A 19,972-nucleotide genomic window follows, 5' to 3' on the forward strand; every position below is an offset into this window, starting at 1 on the left:
GACTAATTATGACGTTGCATCACTGTAAACAAACCCACCCAGTACAATGGCTGAATCGGCAGTAGGTGATAAAATGTCAAGGACATAGTGTCAACGATAGAGAGCATTTAACTTGTGAGCTCTTTATGCATTCATGTCCCGCAATTTTTTTTCTTTTTCAGTTAGTAAGCGCATCATACTAGAAATACCAGCAACTGGTGCAATGATTAGGTATGTTAATTGAGGGAAGTCTTATCATAAAAAATTTTAATGATTATTTATTTATTTATTTTTCATAGGAATCCATTTAAGAAAGTATGTACAACCGGCTCGTTAGTTAATTAGAACAATTACATGCTAAACTATTATGATTTCCATTATCTATTCATTTGCTTGCAGGCTTTCTCAAGTCGGAAAACAAAACAGGTCAGCTCATACCGGTAGTTTATTTATTTTATTTTAGTGGGAGGAAATTATCTCTTGTAATAGTTTGTATATTCTGGGTAAGGTTTTAAGTCGGAACCATGAGTATTGTTGTCATAACCTTCATACTTGTTTCACTGTTGAATGTTGTTTGTTTTTTTAACCTTTTGACCATGATTTGGGATGTGCCCTCTATGATCTCTGATACTTAAGTTGTTTGTTTAAAATGCAATCAAGTGGAGCAATTGTTATTCATTTCATGTTTTTTCAAGTAACCAAATGCTCTGTAATATATACACGTACAATAATAATTATTATAATAATTAAAACTATTATAATAATAATTACAGTCAAGAGTACTCTTATCATAGTGTAGTCACTTGCCTTTATATAACGGACACTAAAGGACAAGAAATTTTGTCTGTTATACAGAGGTGTCCTTTATGTGGAGGTTATTTTATACAGTAAGGAATCTAATTGGTACACTAGGTGCTGTCCGTTAAATGGAGGTGTATGCTATAGAGAGCGTCCATTGCAATATACAGCACTCTCCTTGGATCTATTGTACATTGTTTAGGTTTTCTCAAGAGTTTTAATATTATGTAACCATGTCACAGAAAGCCTCTAATATTTGACACGGAGCCAACATAGCTCATTTCAATCATTTCAGTCATTCAAGAAGACACTTGGTTGTCATAGTGTCGTGACAAAAGACCTGAGTGACGCTAGGGTTCTTGATTATTCGGACATTCTGGCAGTTTCCTGTTGAGTCTTGGCCCTCTAGACATAATGAGACCTTTGTTAGTTTGCATCTTATTATGCTAGGACTGTAGCACAATGAGCTCAATTGAAAGAGCTATTAGATGACCACGACTTGTATGGCTGTATCTACAATGCGTATTGAATTTATTGATGTGGTATTTCATATTTAATATTCTAGTTTCATTATTCTTTATCATTTTTAATGTTTGAATCAGCCATGTACATGCACACTAGGCCTATTACTATGTAGAGAATTTAATCTTTAAATTCCTATAATCAAGAGTAAATTATTACTCTGCTATAGTGAGGTGTACATTTTACATCACATATTTTTAAAAGTTATCAGTGCTGATCTTGATACTGGCTTTGCATTGATTTCAACCACAAGCTTCACTTTAGCAGCATCTATTTAATAACTATCATCATATGATCTGAAAACAATCCTAGATATTGTGCAACTTCATACACACGTACTATAATGCATATGTACATGTACATGTACGTGTGCTAGGTAGGTAGGGTATTTTTGATCTTTATTATTATTATTATTATATTTCATTTGTTGTATGTGGTTTCATTTTGTGTATAGGAAGATGTACAATTTGAGGCAGAAGTCCAAAAGCTTCACCAGTAAGTATACCTTATATGATTAAAACGTAGTACAATTACTATATGAAGTTATGTATGTATAATATGTACATGTATATAGTAATGATCCTCTTTTTATAATTACTCTTATAATTATGTTCTATGCATCACATTTATATTGACAAATATTTAATGCACCTATAGCTATATGTAAGATAGAGCTTTTTGGTACATGTACATGTACATATACAATGTACATGTACATGTACATTTATTTGAACTGTTGTGATTACATCAATTGGTTGCTATGGATGAAATCATAACTAATTTGTGGTCATGCTATAACAAGATTGTCATCCTGGGCGATGTGCATGTACAAGTAGATGATATAATGTATACTTTAGTTTAATGCGAGTGTTTAACTAAAATGTACTTGTAGTATGCAGTCGGCATCTAAGAGGCTGTACAAAGGAATGACAAAATGTCTGGAATCTGAATCAGGTAAGCTCACTAAGCTATATTGCATAAGTCATACGATCCTGTGAATATTTACTAATCTACACTGTGATGTCATTTTATATTTAAAATTCCATTCCGCCTTTCTTTGTCTCTGGGGCTTTTTTGACTCTGTTCTTTCTCTCTCTTTTTTAATAATCTTTGTTCTCTTTTTTGGATTCCGTTTCTCCTTCACCATTTTTGCCTTCTTTCCCCTCTCTCGCTCTCTTTTTCTTTTCTCTCCTTCTTTTATCTCTGTATTGTCTATCTTTCAGTTAAAACGTATCAATAAAGTTTTGTCATTAGTAACCTTGACATTGAATGCCTCCAGTCAACTGCAAATCACTCTTCCTGCCCACTTAGCTTGATTTCCTCAACCATAAAATTGTCTATACAATAAACTTACTTTTTCTGAAGAGAAGTACATGTACAGTGTATCTCCTTGCAATATGTGCTTAAGTTTATAAGGTAGTTTGTCTCAACTCCATCTTGGATCATACAGCAGCACTCAAAGCCTTATAGCAATAGTCCAATCAGTATAAGTTTTAATTGAAAGTTTACCCACTTACCAAACTAAGATTGAAGTCAACCGTAGCTAATATAACCAACCAGAACACAACTCATTAAAGGTTAGGTTCACTTCCTGATTTGTCCCAGTCTAGTAGCGTATGAGAAGTTTGGCTCATTTATGCCTCGTAATGCAAAGCTGATGCTGCTTTGTGGAAGAGCGAGAGCTACACACGTACTTTGATAATAATCCTTATGTTTGTGCTTAGTTTGGTAACAAGTACATATAGCCAATGTATTCAGTTTCTCTGATCCAGACACACCACGTGCTTGATATTAAAGTTCATAATGACATTATCCTGACACACAATGAAATATTATATGTCACAGACTCGATTAAAAGCGAATCAGTTCATTATTGCATTACAAGTTAGAGCTCGAGCATTGGGTTATGGTGGTATGTGACTCTAATGTTATTAATGCTTTATATTTTGGTCATTTAAACACAGACACGCTTAATTTGGGAGAAAGAAAGAGAGGGAAAGAGAAACAAGAAAGAGAGAGGAAGAGAGGGAGAGAACAAAAGAGAGAGAAAGAGAGGGAGGGAGAGAGAAATTTTAGAGAGGGAGGGAGAGAGAAAGAGAGGGAGGGAGAGAGATAAAAAGGGATGGAGAAACCTATATAGTCAAAAGCTTATTACTAATCACACTATATAAGTAAATATATACACACACAGACTTGTACTCATATATTTACTATTGTACTGTCCTTATGCATAAGGTTTAACCCAAGTGGCACCATTGTACTCTTACTATAATACGGGTATGGTTTCATGCTATATTAAGAAATGATTAAAGTGTATTTATATGGACTGATGTCATCGTACTGATGCACTAAAGAGACTTCTGAACGTTGGTTGTCTTTGACTAAACTTCAGTTTGTTATGCCCTTATTTGGTTGTAGTAGAACCACTCACGTGTGCCTTAATGTCATTGACCGATCATTAGTGATTTCACAATCCTGAACTCTCTTTCTCTCCCCCTCACTCTTTTTCCTTCCTCTTATTGTATACATACACTTTAATGTTCCCTTTTGTATTTCATTTTGTTTTTGTGTAGCTCAAGCACGTGCAAATGCTAAGATATTCAGTGACCTTCATTCTTCGCCCTCTTCAAAAACAGAGCCACTCAAATCTATTGTAAGTATAATGTAAACAAAATTCTAACTATTCATTTTAGACTGCATAGCTTAATTCCTTTTAGTCTATTACATAAATATTAAGCCAGTGCTATACTTTTTCATAATCTCCCTCTCTCTCTTCTGCTCTCCCCCCCCCTCTCTCTCTCTCCAAAGACCTAGTTGTAATTAATTGAATTATTTTGTTTGTGTATATACACTGTCCGGGTATTTGTAGCATCGTGCAATGCTGTCATTTAGTTGTAAGGCCAAGTGGTTATCTGGAAATCACCCCAGACCAAATCTTCTCCTTCAGTTTCCTTTCTAACTGTAGCTCATTATAGAAAAGTCTAGAATAAGTGGGCAGACTTGAAGCCACTTTGTACATCCTGTGCCTACACAAACTGGCTTTTTTCTTTACTATGAATTATGAGAACTCTACCAGAAGCCTTATCTCTCATCCTGTTTTGATACCTGTGTCTTTATCTGGTAGGTGGATAGTGCTGGGAGCTGTTTTGATGAGCTACAGTCACACAGCAAAGAACATAAATCAAGACAAGAGATAGTATTCTCTGACCCTATTAAAAGGTACTCTAACTGCATGTAAATGCACTATAGCATTATAGTAATAATGAATTATATTTCAACCACAAACCGTAATGATTTACTTATCACATGTTTCAGTATTAATGTACATGTGTATTATTATTATCATTTGTAGATTCCATAATGTTTATAAGCATATTGATGTACATATAAAGCAAAGGGACGCTAGGCTACAGGTACAGTTTAGTTTACTTGTACTTTAGTGAGAGAAGAAGAGATTCATTTCTTTTGTGAATGTTACATGTATGTATAGTTTTACTTTTATTTTCATTTGTAGGAGCTAGAGAGACAGCAAGGTAAACTAGAGAAAAGACAGGCATCACAGTCTGCTAAACTGGAGCTGGTAAGTTAGTTTTTCTTTGCATCATTGTGACCTGTGTGTAATACATGTACATGTATGTACATGATACTGTGCATGTAGCAGTTACGCAATAATGAAGTTCATGTGTATTTACATGTACATGTAATGCTTCATATGTCACATGTAGTATGATTATATCCTAATAAAATGCTCTATTAATCTAAAGGTAACCTTTAGTATCATTTTTATAGACACAACGCAAATTATCGTCGGCAAAATCAGAATTTGAGAAGATTAACAGTCAACTAATGACAGAGCTACCACAACTGCATGAAAAGAGAGTTGATGTATTTGATCCTTGTCTTAAAGCAATGATGTCTTCAGAGGTGAGCTCATGTGCCTGTTTCTTAGTTATACTGGAAGTGGCTTCATTGTCATTATAATCCGTCTATGTATCTTCCTGTCTTTGTACCCTTTTTTCTTGTCTATTCCCTTTTGCATGTATTTATTGTAATTCAATAGTATATAGCCTAATTCTTGCTTTGTTTACGGCTTTGTTTATGGCTTACAACTGTATACATCCCCTCAAATCTTTTCTTTCCTAATTCTTCTTCCTGTACTCCCACTGTATGTGATGCTGTTTACATGCTCTCTCTCTTCTCCCTCCCCCTCTTTCTGCCTTTCCCTTTCCCTTCCAGTTACTATATCATCAAAACTGTGCCAATACTCTAAGAGATTGTCTCGAAAGCATAAAATCACAGTTGGCAACTCCAGAAAAGGCAGAAGACGGAAAAGGAGACAAAAATGACAACTGTCCCACTTTAGACGATATTTTCTCACAAATAAAGTCTCTCTCTATAGTAGGAGAGACTTGATGGATGCCGTGTATACATGAAGCTCGCTGACTGCTTTTATTTTTTGACCTTTCAATGAAATCTTTTTTGTTATTTTTATGTGAAATAATAACTCTTCGCTCATTAGCAAAGAAAAACATCACTTTTACTGTATCAACAATCTTGAAGGTGTTTTTTGATAATTATTATTTTTAACAACAAAAACTATATAATTATTATTATTGTTTATTTTATCTTTATTTACAAAAAACCATGTGAACAGAGAGAGAGGGGGGGGGGGAAGAGGGAGAGAAAAAAGAGAGTGGATGATTTGAATAATGGTGAACAAGAGGAAAAAGAAAATGTTTGTGACTGTGTGTGTGTGGAATTGTGTTGGGGGGTATGTGTTACTTAATGAAGAAAAAACTGATAATGTGAGAGAGTGAAGGGAAAAGATGTACAAAGATATGTACCAAAGTAAAGAAAAGAAAATGAAAAAATTTATTTATTTAGTAGTAGTGCAGAGTCATAGTCACTTTAAAGCTAGTAAGATTAATTATAAATACCACGTTAAAGTCAAGGGGATGTCGTCGTCTGAGTTAGACCTTGTTGCTGCTGCTGTGGCAGAGCCTCCTGCTGTAGAGTAGTAACAAGGCTATCAGGCTGGGACATGATTAAACCTTCCTGTTGTATTAGGAGTCCTCCTTGCTGGACGGAGGATATCAATAAGCTTTCCTGTTGATCCGATGGTAGAACTAGTCCCTCTTGTTGCAATAACATGGCAGCTCCCTCTTGCTGTCCTTGTTGGGTTGACGGGAGAGACAGAGGCTCTAGTTTAATTTCTTCTACACTCGCAGTGGAAGTTGCTACTAATCCACCTGGATTAGAAGTGGGTGGAGTTTGATAGCTAACGTGAATCGAGGCTAGTCCGCTGTCGTCATTCGGCTGCTCCTTTGGAGACGTGGCCACTTGAGGATTCGGCTCTGAACTTTGTAAGTTTCTGTTCACTTGGTGGACCATTTCTTTGTCGTGTACTTTCTTGTGTCTCTTTCTCTCGTCGGATCTTGCAAACCTACGCCCACACACATCACAGGCAAAGGGTTTCTCCCCGGTATGAGTCCTTATGTGCGTCGTGAGGTGATCCGAGCGAGAGAAGCACCGAAGACATATGTGACATTGGAACGGCTTTTGTCCCGTGTGAATGCGAAGGTGACGCGTTAGTTCATCAGAGCGTGAAAACCTTTTCCCGCAGTTGTCAACCGGGCAAACGTGAGGTTTCTCGGTTGGCGACTTCTTCTCTGGTTTGGGTTTTCTAGGGCTGTTGCTGTTAGCCGGGTTCTGTCGCCTGGGTTTTCTGTTAGTCCTCGCGGCTGGCAGCCCTTGTCCAATGGAATGAAGGATATTTAACGAAGCCGTGAGTGATGATATCCCAGTTCCTTGTGAGGATGGGTGTGGCATTGAGAGAGGGGAGAAGGAGGAGGTGGCTACATGGTTCTGTGGGTCCAATGACGGGATGTAAGGAAGCGTGGGCAGTTCATTGGCGCTCGAGCCTGCTGAACATATTGAAGAAACGATTGCCTGTGATGAGGGCGACTCTGTCTCAGAGATTACTTGTAGTGGGTCGTTTGGCTGCGCTGGTGGTGGTAGGAGACTGTTGGAGGTGCTGGTGTTCGGGCTAGCGGCGGTTTCCATAGGCCAGGTGGGAAGAACCGTGGGTTGGCTGATAAATGGCTGTGAAACGAGTGCGGCAGTATGCGGGGGGAAACGGGGAGTATTCAACGGAGAGAAACGAGAGGCCACGGACGTGCCTCCAGTGAACCATTCAGTTGGAGGGAGAGCTGCCTGCGATGCTGTTGTATTCGCAGCAGTCAATACACCCATTTCTGCACCGTGGAGGGAATTAGTGGAAGTGTAGTGGGAGAGAGGGCGGCTCTTGGTGTAGTCTGGACTGCAGAAACTGGTGACTGGTGGTCCCTCACCGACTGGAGGTGTGTTGCATTCATACTCGTAATACTGCTGCGGCTTGTATGTAGTGACACTGTACTGTATGTTGTGCTGCTGAGCTATGTAAGGCAGGTTGCTATTGCCACTGCTAATCGGTAGACCTGTAGGAGAAGGATTCATGGATCCCTGGTAGTTCCAGTTAACGCAGGCAGTAGTACGAGAGATGTTTGTGAAAGGGTTCTCCTGTTGCTGTTGCTGCATGCAAACCTGTACGGCCGCCATTGACCTCCTGCTGCTGTCACTGCTAAAAAGCTCAATACTATTATCCAGGCTTCTCTCTGTGGAGCTAGTGTGATGAGGCAACCTGCAAGGCCTTCGTTGACTTCACTATAACAAGAGATTGCTTTAGGCAGGCTTGGTTTTATACCCCACTTTACAAGACTGGAGCACAGAATACGTGGGCGTTAGTGGTTAGCCTCTGACGGGATGTTTTCATTCCCTTCGACAATCAGTCTAGCAAAAGGCGTCGGTGGAGTAAGAGAAGCCCCTTTTTACCACAACATGTACTAGTAAGGAAGAAGGCAGAGCCACAGTTGTCATAATCCAATTAGATCCAACCATATCTGCATATTAACAGAAGCCAATTAGGCAAGCCCACGCATTGAGCCTTTTTTCAACCCCGATAGAGCTGTGTGTCACCCACTCCTTCTGACAGATCATAATCACTTGTTTTACATCATGCAACTATTAAATTATGCCCAGAATGGAAAGGAGAACAATAAACAATAATAATTAATACAACTGCATCATTACTAAATCATCATGTGTAATTTGACCTATATGACCATTTGATTTATTCATTATGAAAATAAGTTTTTTAAGATTGAGTATAGTAGGCATTGCCAAAGTCCTGGAGTGGAGTAGCTGGAATATCACTGCATGATTGAGAAGTTTCATCAATAGCGGAAGGTGGATGATGGCCTAGTGTTGGGGTGAGATGATTATAATAATTTGAGAGGATTGGAGCCGGAGGAGGAAGAATAGCAGCAGGCGAATGAAGCAGATCACTCCCATTGTGCTGTGGCCATTGGAAAACGCTAACATCTCCTTGAGGAGTAGGCGGAAGAGAATGATTAAAGTGAGTCATGGTCCCTGCCATTGACTGAGGAGAAATGGAATAAAATGAAGGAGGGATTGAATATGGAGACATCAGTGCTGGTGAGTGAATGGCCCATGGCGAGGGCGAAGGTGACATGACGTAACTACAGCTACCTGGAAATGAAAATAAAAATGATACGTAATGATATTAAAGGCATAGAAATGTGGTGAAGTCATAATGGACATGTCATGCATGCATTATAAGCATTTTTGGTAGTATAAGAGCATAGTGTATTAGCCACGGGTAATTAAAACAATGACTTCATGAGCATTAAATTTTGGGAGAAGACAAATTCATAAACAACTAACATTTGGTGGCAGGTAAAGAAGGTGTGTGCCCAGTCAAGCAGAATAGGATATGCAGTGAGGGAAAATGAAGAGTGTTTACATTAAAGGTTGTCTATAGATGTCACATGGTTGTTAAAAATAACAATCATTTATGTTCTAGCACTTAGTGACATTACCTGGTTGTGTTACGGTAGCAGGACTAAAATAGCTTGAAGAGTTGTTACCAGCATAGAGTGCTTGAGTAGAATCCCATTCCCTAAAGAAAGAGAGGGGAATAAATCCTGTCATAGTACAGATATTTTGGCCAAAATTTTGCCAATATTACAACGAGAGAATTTTCCATTTTTGATACATAAACATGTACATGCTGCATAAAACTTTGGGTTGATTCCAAATAAAATTGGTTTTTTAAAGCTCTTCGAAAATTGAACCAAAGTCCATGTACTCTAGCATATGGTTTTTCCAAAAAATGGCTCTGAAATCATCCCATATTTTTATTACATTTCCTGATATACAGTACATATTGATGTCCTTATGCAGTGTAGTAAGTTTGAGCTGATTCCGACTTTAAATTTTCAAGTTACGGCCATTTAAAAAACATCAAAATTCTGAAAAATCCCTTTACTATAGCCCATGATTTTTTTTCCAAAAAATGGCTTCAAATTTATCCCAAGATTTTATTATATTTTTTGATACATATTGATGTACTTATGCTGTGTAGCAAGTTTGAGCTGATTCCGACTTCAATTTTTTCAAGTTATGGTCATTTTAAGAAAATGCCAAAATTCTAAAAAATACCCATGGTTTTTTCCAAAAAATGGCTCCAAAATCATCCCAAATTTTTATTACATTTTCTGATACATATTAATGTCCTTATGCTGTGTAGCAAGTTTCAGCTGATTCCAACTTCAATTTTTCAAGTTATAGCCATTTTAAGAAAACTTCAAAATTCTGAAGAACACCCAAGGCTATAGCCCATGGTTTAAAAAAATGGCTCCAAAATCACCCCAAACTTTTATTACATTTTCTGATACATATTAATGTCCTTATGCTGTGTAGCAAGTTTCAGCTGATTCCGACTTAAATTTATAAAGTTACGGCCATTTAAAGAAAATGCCAAAATTCTGAAAACTACCCAAGGCTATAGCCCATGGTTTTTTATACAGACAAAATGGCTCCGAAATCACCCCAAATTTTTATTACATCTTCTGATACATATTGATGTACTTATGCTGTGGAAAAAGTTTGAGCTGATTCCAACTTTAATTTTTCAAGTTATGACCATTTTAAGAACATCAGCCAATTTTTTGAAAAAAGTAAAGGCTATAGCCCATGGTATAACCTTTACAGTTCATGTTTTTTCCCAAAAATTGAAGTCATAAAAATTTTTATAAAGAATAGGCAATTTTTAACGTTGCTGAAAACTCCATCAAAAAAGACCCTGTAGTACAATACATTAATGACTTACAAGTCTAAGGAATTATCCCGGAATGCCTTTGCAAATGGGTTATTGGTGATCTTGAGTTGCGTGACCTGAAGGCAAAAAAATAATATGGCGAGTACATAATTACATTACAAGTGGCTTACTTCTTCATTCTGATATGCAGTGACAGCTACAAATGTTGTTTCTGGAAATTCTATAGACATTATTGACTTGGCCACCATTTGCTGACTAGCTCCATGTCGTTTGTCTTCTCCGTTCACTCCTCCTTCTCTCTCTCCATTTTCAATTGCAGTTCCTCCAGGAGGTGACACCTTCTTAACTTCCTCAATATACAAACGAAGGAAGTATTTGTGCATTGAGTGAAGAACAGCCTAAAATTAAAATAGAGTCATACAGTGTAGCTAGAAATATTTGTGGCATAGGAAATGCAAAAATTTAATCCTAACTGAGCTTGCAAAAATAATAAAATCTGTAATAACAAATTTTGCTAGATTTACAAAAGTTTTTAGCTACATGGTAGTTGAACACAACTGTTATCCTTACATTAGAATTGGGACTGTCCTTGTTGTTTGTTATTTTAAGCTTTTTGAAAGAGACTCCATGTCTTGTCCAAAACGTCCCAGTATTAGGTGAGTCCGGGTGTACATAAGTTTCATACTGTGGCTGTGGCTCAGCACTACCTATGGGTAACCATCTAAAATATGAGAGAGAGAGAGAAAGAGAGAGAGAGAGAAGATAGTAAAAGAATTATAGTAGTGTGACATAATGCTAGTACCTTGAATTGATGAACTTAAATCTGTGTGAATCAGCCAGTAGTATCTCCAACTTCATAACATACTTTGATTTAGGCTTGAGGCCACTAATATTCACAGAAAACCCAGGAAACATCCTCCTAAAAAGGAACCAGCAATTCAGTAATAATGACATGTGCATGCACATGCATGCAAGGTACATTATGGGATATCTAATTTTTTTGAACAAGAGTATAACTTATAAGATTTTAATGACAAACTTTCTGCAAGATATAAAGCCATTACAAATGTGTTAAAAATGAAAAACCAAAGCCAGTAACAGCATTGATCAAAAGTTGTAAAAATATTTTAGTGAAAAACCGCCATAAACTAAAAAATTAAACAATAACAGTAGTACAGGCATACCTTCCAGCACGATTCACAATCATCTCTGTTCCCACACGATAGAATTCATCCCACAAATCCTTGCCATCAAGTGTGACTGAAATGGCTGGATGCTTTGGACAATACTTGATGACCTGTCCTGCGGGTATAGGGACAGAAGCTGCAGGCCTAGGGAGAGTTAGACTAGGAATGGGCCTCTGCTGGTTAGCAGTGATGGTAGTATTGACTGCCTGGCTTATCCCAGAGGGAAATGGAAGATATTGAGACTCCAAAGTATCCTCTTTGACGATATTGACAAGCTCTGGGCGAGTAACATTCAGGGTGGAGCTGGCTGGCACTGCACCTACTGCTGCAACAGGATCATTTAGAGGAGTAAGATTCGACTTTTCTTCAGGCTCTAACATATTCGTAAGTTACTGATGGAAGAAGAAGAAGCACGGGACAACTAGAGAACCAGTAACACTCAGCAAAACTAAGAAATCCTGGTGAATATACGAGGATTTAAAACCGCATGGTCTTTTAGAACTTCACTTTCGATTAAAAGATAAAAGACCATGTGCAAATTTCAAATTAGCACCTTTGTCTTTATAGAGTATGACACTCAACATTTTTTCTAATAGGATAGCATTATCATGGAACAGGTCATTTCTTTGTTTGCAATTAAGAATAAATCTTGCGAGGAGAAACTAAGTCGAATTATTATAACTTTGAGTTTACAAAAATAGAGCAAATGTGAGTTCTTGTGTGCGACGAGGTGACATGCAAAAATAATAATAATAATAAGATCATAAAATGAAAAAATCTCATAAAACTGCTTGCCCTGAGATGAGTGAAGTAGAGTGCCTCACGTAAAGATTGGCAGCTATCTCCTACAATAAGAAATAAAGGACATACAACTAGACACATCTATAACTAACTTTACACAGTTCTTCTAGTAACACTGCACCTTCCAATAGCTCATTGTTAGGCATACTGATGGATAATAATAATAATAATAATAGTAATGATTTAACTTTAATAGATATAAATTACATGTATACATGTCATAATGGTTACAGTTCACCATGTTATGTGAGCCGTGGTTCATGTATTACAGTACATGTACATGTACATGTACCTCAATAAATCTGATGTTTCTTGTCCAGCAAGTCTTCGTCTTGCCTCTACAATATTGAGCTGTAAGGTTGGGTTACGCTCAGCATGATCCTGCAACTGAGAGCTGACCTAAATAAAGCACACACAAACTTACAATATACATGTACATACACCACCGCATGCACACACAGTACTAAGTGATTATGAACATAAATCTAATCTACATGTATTTAAGGCCATTTTACACTTGATAATGGGATGTCCAACTGCCTGCAGAGGCAAGTGAAATACACCATAGTCCATAATTTAAACCAAGTCCAGTCCATAGCATACTAAAGATTACTGTGACAATGTGCAATAGCTACATAAACTCAAGCATCACATGACAAGGGTATGTTCATGACATGAAAGAAAAGGTTTAAATTTTTCCAAAACGTGTCAAGTATAATTAGGTATTACAAAGAAAAATATTTATAATTCTCATTTACTTTCTGTAGGACTGTGTATACATTGCGATGAGCTGAAGAGCCTGTCTCTGTAGTAACAAATAAAGACTCCAATTGAGGATAAGCAGCTAGTATTGATATGACTGTAGTTAGGTGAAGGTTTAACTCGTATGTCTACAAAAGATACATACACGTCTGACGGGTTTTAAAACCGGTTTTACCTGATCCAAGAGTCTTTCTAGTCTGTCCAAGAGAGCAGTGATCAATGGATGCTCTTTTGCTTCTTCTCTTTCTATCTCGTCTTCTTTTACTTCATTGTTTTGAACAGATTCTGGTTTACCTTCCCAATCATTTACTAGCTGATAACATGTGGAAACCTGAGAGAGAGAGAGAGTGGCAAAGAGGGTGGAAGTAAATGTAATGTATTTCATTACCTGTTGGTGTGCTTCAATCATATAATAAGTGATGCCACTGTCACCAGTAACCTCTTGTGCAGTTAACAAGTGAGAAGGAACGATACTCAAATAACTACAAGAAAGAAATTAGAGATACATGTATAATGTACAAGCATATTTACATGTACATGTACATGTACAGTTAAAGGTACATGTACATGTACATAAAAAATAAGATTATTAAAATAATTGCTTCAATTTTGTATGCATGTAGACATACATGTACCTTGATACTGTGTTTCTGATGTATTCTTTATTCAGCAGAGTGGAGGGAGACTGGTTGGTTGAGAGAAGGTGATATGGTAGTCCAGTTGGACGCTGGAACAATGTCCCAAGAAGAAGGAAAGAGGAACAGGAAACCTCTTCACTTAAATGATTACAAGAAGATATCAACTTGTCTAAACTGTGATTCATAATGAAGTGAATGAATGCTACAAGGAATGACGAAGAGATTTAAACAAAACAATCTCCTCTAACTAACTCATGGTCAGTTTTATGTGCGATGTGACAAGAAGGTTCAGTGATAGTAGAGACAGTCCCATTACAAGATCTATCTCTGAGGAAGTCAAGAGCTTTGGTAATACAACAGACTCAAGTACTTGCTCTCTGATGCAATCACATATATAATCCTGTAGGTCCTAGAAATAAGTTGTAATTTACCTCAAATACAGTTGTATGGCATAATGCATTTATTATTATTATTATTATTATTATTAAGTATTACTTCTGCAGCAGAGGTGACCACTTGTTCACAATAGTCCAGCCATGAGAGGTAAGCCTCAAGGTGAAGGAGAGGCTGAGATGGAGAAGGTGAGAGACAATGTATGGCAGAACTGCTGGCATAATTCACACTAAAAGGAATAAATATATTATTTATATTTTGTTTCTTTCTAAGACCATAAACTATAGTACATGTACATGTGTACATTCAGGTCTTTGAGCTGATTCTGATCAAAATTGGATTTGTTATAAATTTTAAAAGTTATTCTAAAATCCAGCAGTATTGACAATGGTAATTTGTTTATTTAATTTCTGAAATTCAAAGGATTAAATTGTACAAAACCTTACCCCCAGCCTCCTCTACAGTTGAGTATGTCAGTATAGTCAAGGGAAGATGGTAGGAGCTGCAAGTGTTGCCTCATCTTTGAGGCAAGCAGCAAAGGAAACTGTGACCGGCACATGATGGGAGAGACCGTCTGTAAGGGTACGCACTCCAATAAACACTCGAATGCTTTCAAACAAACTAAACTATCCTGAAATAAGAAAAGAGAGAGAGAAGGAGAAGCTGATAATACTCGATGATTCTTGATCAATGTACGGTACCTCGCAGTTTGATATTCTCATTAAAGCTTCTGCAACAGTAAAATTAGTCGTACCTTTATCACTGCTCTCCTGAAGAAAGAAAAAATAGTAAAAAAGGAGAATGTACAATGTACCTCAAGAAAGAAGTTTGATAGTGTTTCGTCATTACGTAAAGTCAGACAGAGGGTTCTCAAAAACTGGACCTCAACCACTGCCAATGGATTGACATAACTTAATCCACAAGTCTTGATCAATGTCTAAAAAATAAATAGTAATATCTAGAGTAGTCTAGTGCTATAGGGTTTTTAACATGTAAAACCTTATAATTCATAAAACTACATACATGTACTACCAATGTGATAGAGCGACAAAATAGGAAGTACATATACATGTACATGTACATGAGTCAGTACATGTGTTAAATAATGTTCATTTCTTGTAATGGTACGCCCCACGATGATATCATGACGTTGAGAAGGTTTATAAAGACAGCTTTTACGAGTACTGGCTACAAGACAAGATTGATCCCTGAGACCGTGACAAATTTTTGGAAGGGACTATAAGTCCCTGATTCAAATATTAATGATACAAAGGAAGTGAGTGTGTATACTGAGGAGTTAGTCTGGAAGATACAGGAGTGTTAATCTTAAATGGAGAATTCTCTACTAGTAATTTTTGATGAAATACACTGTACAATGTACATGTACTGATGCTTACATTAAGTGGTCTGTGTACAGTTATATGAGGGATCAGTGGCTGCTGGATGCGACCCAATAATAGTGACAAGAAGTGAAACACACTCTTTCTCATTCCTTCAGGAAACTAGCAAGAAAAAACAAATAAAACAAGCTATGATAATAATGTAGGTCCATTGTACTAACATCACTCTTAGCAGTTGCACACAGAGTATCCAATAATTTATGACGAATGACGAACTCCATGCAAGGGCCCTAAAAATTTAAATTATAATTCGTTATTAATTAAATAATTATATTTATGATTAATTAAGTGTGTGATTACCATGGAAACAGTTTTCTCCTCCTCTTCCTCCTGGAACAAGAGGTCGGCCATTCTCTCAAGGTGAGTTGATATTTCAGTTATACATGAATCACTCTCGGATTCTAATGAGATACATACATGTACATGTACATGTAGTGACATTTATTATAGTTCCAAATTTTCGATTTGCCATCAAAAACTATTAATCATTTGACTATGATTATAAAATGCAGGAACATATTAAAACATTAATTAAACAAAATAGCAAACAAAATCAACTAAATTTTTGACTGACAAATTTTGGGGCTATAAGGTAACCAGACTTGAACTCACCCCCAGCAGACGATATCAATCCAGTAATAGTCTTCCAGTGTCCACTGAACTCCTCTTCTTTCTTCTGTTGCCCCACCAACTGTAGAAATTATTGTGTAAAATACGTGTATATGTATATACATGTACATGTTTAAATTGTTCAATTTTCTTTTTTCTTTTAATTCTTCACTTACCACTTGCGTGGTAACTTCAGCTGCCTGAGCAAGAAATGTAGTCAGTCTGCTAAACATTGTCTACAACCTTCTTGTAGTTTTGACAGTTTTGGTTGGCACATAAAATATAGGAAGCAAAGGGTTAAAAATACAAATAGAACCAAACCACGCCCATCAAATATTTAACCCTCTTAAGAATTCAGCCTTAAAATGGCGGACGTGCCTTGTCACGTGAGAACATGTGGAGGGTAGTGCCAAAGAGAAGCTTCATTCTCTCTCCCTCAGTCGTTAGATTATTGAGTGATGCTCCAATTGCTCTTCAAGTGAGAGAAATTGACCAGTTTGTACTACTGAGCACTTTATTTTGTAGTGTGAAAAAGGAGGAGGAGTAGGAGGAGAGATAGGGACAGATAATATTAGGAATTTTGGTATAGTAGCACATGTTGATCATGGAAAGAGCACATTAGCAGATCGTCTATTGGAGCTGACCGGTACACTACATACTATTATACTGTGAAGTATTGGTGGGGTATTAGTTTTGACGATTGGTAGTTCTGTGAAGATAAACCATAATATAATATGAGAGCCATTTTGTATGTTTTAAAATTCCCATAACTTGGAAATTATTTGTCAGAAACAGCTCAAACTTTCTACATAGTATAAGGACATCAATATGTATCAGAAAATGTAATAAAAGTTTGGGGTGATTTTGGAGCCATTTTTTGGAAAAAACCATGGGCTATAGCCTTGGGTATTTTTCAGAATTTTGACGTTTTCTTAAAATGGCTGTAACTTGAAAAATTGAAGTCGGAATCAGCTCAAACTTGCTACACAGCATAAGGACATGAATATGTATCAGAAATTGTAACAAAAATTGGGGATGGTTTCAGAGCCATTTTTTGGAAAAAAACATGGGCTATAGCCTTTGCTTTTTTTCAAAAATTGACTCTTTTTTAAATGCTCATAACTCGAAAGTTATTTTCCGGAAACAGCTCAAACTTTTCACTTAGCATAGAGACATCAATATGTATTCGTAATATTGGCCCAATGTAAAAACAAACCTTTTAAATTAACATTTTCAAATTATTATTCCCACCAATATACTTCCTACTTTATCTGTATTAAGCACATTCATAATGGTACATTTAGCACAAGTGATATGTCCACAGGCACTGTTAGAGCTAGTCCTGATAACAAGCAGCTCCTGGACCGGCTCCCTGTTGAAAGAGAGCGTGGTATCACAGTCAAAGCACAGACTGCTACTATGCTGTATTCTAATCACATGCTCAACCTCATTGATACTCCAGTAAGTACTTTATACAGACATGTGCATGTACATGTACATGTTATACTGATGCCAAGGCCTCGAAATATATTGGTGGGTCATTTCATTAATTATCAATATTTGGCGGTTGAGCAGCAGCTGGGTTTATTATTGAGCCTGTATGTAGAACAGTTAACAAATGGCAGAGTTTATTAATGACAGAATACACATTTAATTTACCCACGAACCGTGTACATCTACATGTACATGTACAATGTGTAATAGTGAGAGATGTGGTCCTGTTTATAGGGACATGTTGATTTCAGCTACGAAGTATCACGGTCTCTCTCGGCCTGTGATGGAGTTATCCTTCTTGTTGATGCAAGACAGGTACTTGTAGCAATGGCAATGCGGTGCTCTTTAATTGGAATATAATTTAATTGCCAGGGCGTGAAAGCACAGACTGTCGCTAATTATTTATTAGCAGCTGATGCCGGACTGACTGTTATACCAGCTGTTAATAAGGTATACCATAACTTTCCATATAACATGTACATGTACATGTATATGTATGTGCATGTACTTGGTAGATTGATCTTCATAATGCTGATGTACCTGAGACCATCAGTCAAATGTGTGTCGGGTTTGGATTTGAAGAAGATGAAATTCACAAGGTACATGTACCCGTAATTCGTTTGGTATGTAATGATATACATGTATGTGCAATACTGATTCAACCCATATTATTATTATTATTTTATAAGTTGGGCATTCGCTGTTTCATTGAAGTGGTTATCTGTTATACAATATTTGCATAAATGCATTATGTAACACTAGGTTACTGTTATCTATTGCAAACAAAGCCATTGAAAATTAAATAAATTTTAAAAATACTTTTATACAACTTCTCCTCCTCCAGATATCGGCTAAACTTGGCACTGGAGTCCCTGATCTTCTAAACACTGTCATTAGTAATATACCACCTCCAGCAGGCCGACCCGATAGTCCTCTAAGACTCCTCCTTTTTGACAGCTGGTACGATAAATACAGGGGCGTGGTTTGTGTAGTGACTGTGCGAGATGGGAAGGTTAGTCGTGGTAAGTGGGTGTGGTTTTTTGTGGTTGTTGTCATGTGACTAGGTGATCTGGTGACTTCTATTCATAGCAGTAAGAAATATGAAGTGGCTGACCTTGGCTTGCTTAGACCTCAGCAAGTGCCTCAAAATAGTTTGTGAGTTTATGTGTCTTCTTGTTAAAAATCAATTGTTTATTATTATTTTTAATTTTTTAATTTAAACCAGATCAACGGGTCAGGTGGGTTACGTGATACTAGGAATGAAAGATAGCAGGGAGGCATTAATTGGAGATACAATATGTCACACAAAATGTTATTCAAAGGTCGAACCATTACCGGGACTTAAACCAGCTAAACCAATGGCAAGTATTATACAGACAAATGTAGATCAAATTCAAGCATATGTACATGTACATGAACATATTACTGCAAATAATGACATGAAATTTTTAAGATAAATTAATTGCATATTGTACTATTTCTATAGTTAGGGCTGAGGTAGTTATTCCCAAAAATGTCCCCATTATTCTATTCCCTTATTCCCAATATATTTGCCTATTATTCCTATTATTATTCCCAAGTATTATAAAAATAAACAAAATAACTATACAAAATTTGTCTCATTTAATGCTCATTATACTGTAACATTATAAGGATGCCTCAATTGAGTCTTGTAAAGCACACTCATGGGTATCTTTGAAGGTGTTAGACAAGATTTATTAAGCATTCAGCCACACCTATATTGCACAATTTTACAAATTTTGCCCTATTCCAGAATTATTCTTTATTCTTTAGACTACCTATTATTCTTTTTTTATTCTGGGAATAAAATCCTCAGGCCTATCTTTTGTCTACTGTATGTAGTACTATGTAATGATATGTGTTTATTGGTGTAGGTTTTTGCTGGTGTATATCCAATGGATCAATCAGAATACACTGGGCTTCGTGCCTCAATAGAGAGACTCATATTGAATGACAGCAGTGTCTCCAGTCAGCGTGATACCAGTGTGGCCCTGGGGCAGGGATGGAGGCTGGGGTTTCTGGGACTCCTCCATATGGACGTCTTTATACAGAGATTGGAGGAGGTGGGCGTGTGAGAGAAATAATGAATTAATTGTTTTTATTGTAGGAATTTAATGCATCAGTTTTATTAACAACACCTAGCGTCCCTTATCAAGGTAGAGAGAGAGAGAGGGAGGGAGGGAGAGAGAG

The 19,972-nt window shown here is 36.9% G+C and overlaps 5 protein-coding genes across 8 annotated transcripts in view; 2 read left to right on the plus strand and 3 right to left on the minus strand.

Moving 5' to 3' along the window:
• The first annotated feature begins 4 nt into the window (after positions 1-4).
• On the plus strand, positions 5-5,844 carry LOC105316619 (bridging integrator 3-like). 3 transcript variants are annotated; one of them, XR_002191142.1, is made up of 12 exons: positions 5-114; positions 162-210; positions 279-294; positions 379-405; positions 1,754-1,794; positions 2,192-2,253; positions 3,873-3,952; positions 4,424-4,518; positions 4,652-4,712; positions 4,814-4,879; positions 5,075-5,223; positions 5,536-5,610. XR_002191142.1 is itself a non-coding variant. In XM_020008828.1 (12 exons), the coding sequence occupies exons 2-12, from the start codon at positions 203-205 to the stop codon at positions 5,710-5,712; spliced, it is 768 nt and encodes a 255-aa protein (XP_019864387.1). In that variant the 5' UTR covers positions 5-114; positions 162-202; the 3' UTR covers positions 5,713-5,844. The 3 variants fall into 3 exon arrangements, 2 of the variants coding, with proteins under 2 accessions (XP_019864387.1, XP_019864388.1); XM_020008828.1 differs by having other exon boundaries at positions 5,089-5,223; positions 5,536-5,844; XM_020008829.1 differs by having other exon boundaries at positions 29-114; positions 166-210; positions 5,089-5,223; positions 5,536-5,844.
• LOC100638928 (early growth response protein 1-B-like) lies at positions 5,835-8,271 on the minus strand. The gene has a single exon (XM_003383893.2). It carries the CDS (start codon positions 7,894-7,896, stop codon positions 6,247-6,249), a length of 1,650 nt encoding a protein of 549 aa, XP_003383941.1. The 5' UTR covers positions 7,897-8,271; the 3' UTR covers positions 5,835-6,246.
• Positions 8,272-8,361: 90 nt separating this feature from the next.
• LOC100639056 (T-box transcription factor TBX5-A-like) lies at positions 8,362-12,141 on the minus strand. 2 transcript variants are annotated; one of them, XM_011411661.2, is made up of 7 exons: positions 11,662-12,141; positions 11,280-11,396; positions 11,048-11,198; positions 10,648-10,875; positions 10,529-10,593; positions 9,237-9,316; positions 8,362-8,886 (listed from the first exon to the last, which is right to left on the minus strand). In XM_011411661.2, the coding sequence occupies exons 1-7, from the start codon at positions 12,042-12,044 to the stop codon at positions 8,492-8,494; spliced, it is 1,419 nt and encodes a 472-aa protein (XP_011409963.1). In that variant the 5' UTR covers positions 12,045-12,141; the 3' UTR covers positions 8,362-8,491. The 2 variants fall into 2 exon arrangements, with proteins under 2 accessions (XP_011409963.1, XP_019864386.1); XM_020008827.1 differs by lacking the exon at positions 8,362-8,886 and adding an exon at positions 9,119-9,172.
• A 172-nt stretch (positions 12,142-12,313) lies between these two features.
• Positions 12,314-16,562, minus strand: LOC105316620 (protein FAM160B1-like). Its single transcript, XM_020008833.1, has 17 exons — positions 16,444-16,562; positions 16,271-16,349; positions 15,959-16,059; positions 15,820-15,888; positions 15,656-15,760; positions 15,073-15,195; positions 14,960-15,028; positions 14,705-14,889; positions 14,361-14,487; positions 14,118-14,274; positions 13,863-14,067; positions 13,616-13,709; positions 13,403-13,558; positions 13,224-13,355; positions 12,758-12,864; positions 12,558-12,612; positions 12,314-12,509 (listed from the first exon to the last, which is right to left on the minus strand). Exons 1-17 carry the CDS (start codon positions 16,498-16,500, stop codon positions 12,444-12,446), a joined length of 1,887 nt encoding a protein of 628 aa, XP_019864392.1. The 5' UTR covers positions 16,501-16,562; the 3' UTR covers positions 12,314-12,443.
• Positions 16,563-16,595: 33 nt separating this feature from the next.
• LOC100639182 (translation factor GUF1, mitochondrial) overlaps positions 16,596-19,972 on the plus strand; it is a 5,546-nt gene continuing 2,169 nt past the window's right edge. Inside the window, exons 1-11 of the mRNA XM_020008832.1 lie at positions 16,596-16,745; positions 16,793-16,913; positions 17,592-17,728; positions 17,996-18,076; positions 18,134-18,211; positions 18,277-18,360; positions 18,606-18,783; positions 18,826-18,916; positions 18,987-19,122; positions 19,657-19,845; positions 19,890-19,938. Coding sequence (XP_019864391.1) covers positions 16,662-16,745; positions 16,793-16,913; positions 17,592-17,728; positions 17,996-18,076; positions 18,134-18,211; positions 18,277-18,360; positions 18,606-18,783; positions 18,826-18,916; positions 18,987-19,122; positions 19,657-19,845; positions 19,890-19,938 — 1,228 coding nt within the window. The 5' untranslated portion in view covers positions 16,596-16,661. The remainder of the gene's footprint in view (positions 16,746-16,792; positions 16,914-17,591; positions 17,729-17,995; positions 18,077-18,133; positions 18,212-18,276; positions 18,361-18,605; positions 18,784-18,825; positions 18,917-18,986; positions 19,123-19,656; positions 19,846-19,889; positions 19,939-19,972) is intronic.

Source organism: Amphimedon queenslandica, unplaced genomic scaffold (assembly GCF_000090795.2).
Source record: "Amphimedon queenslandica unplaced genomic scaffold, v1.1 AMPQUscaffold_13506, whole genome shotgun sequence".
Taxonomy (NCBI): Eukaryota; Metazoa; Porifera; class Demospongiae; order Haplosclerida; family Niphatidae; genus Amphimedon; species Amphimedon queenslandica.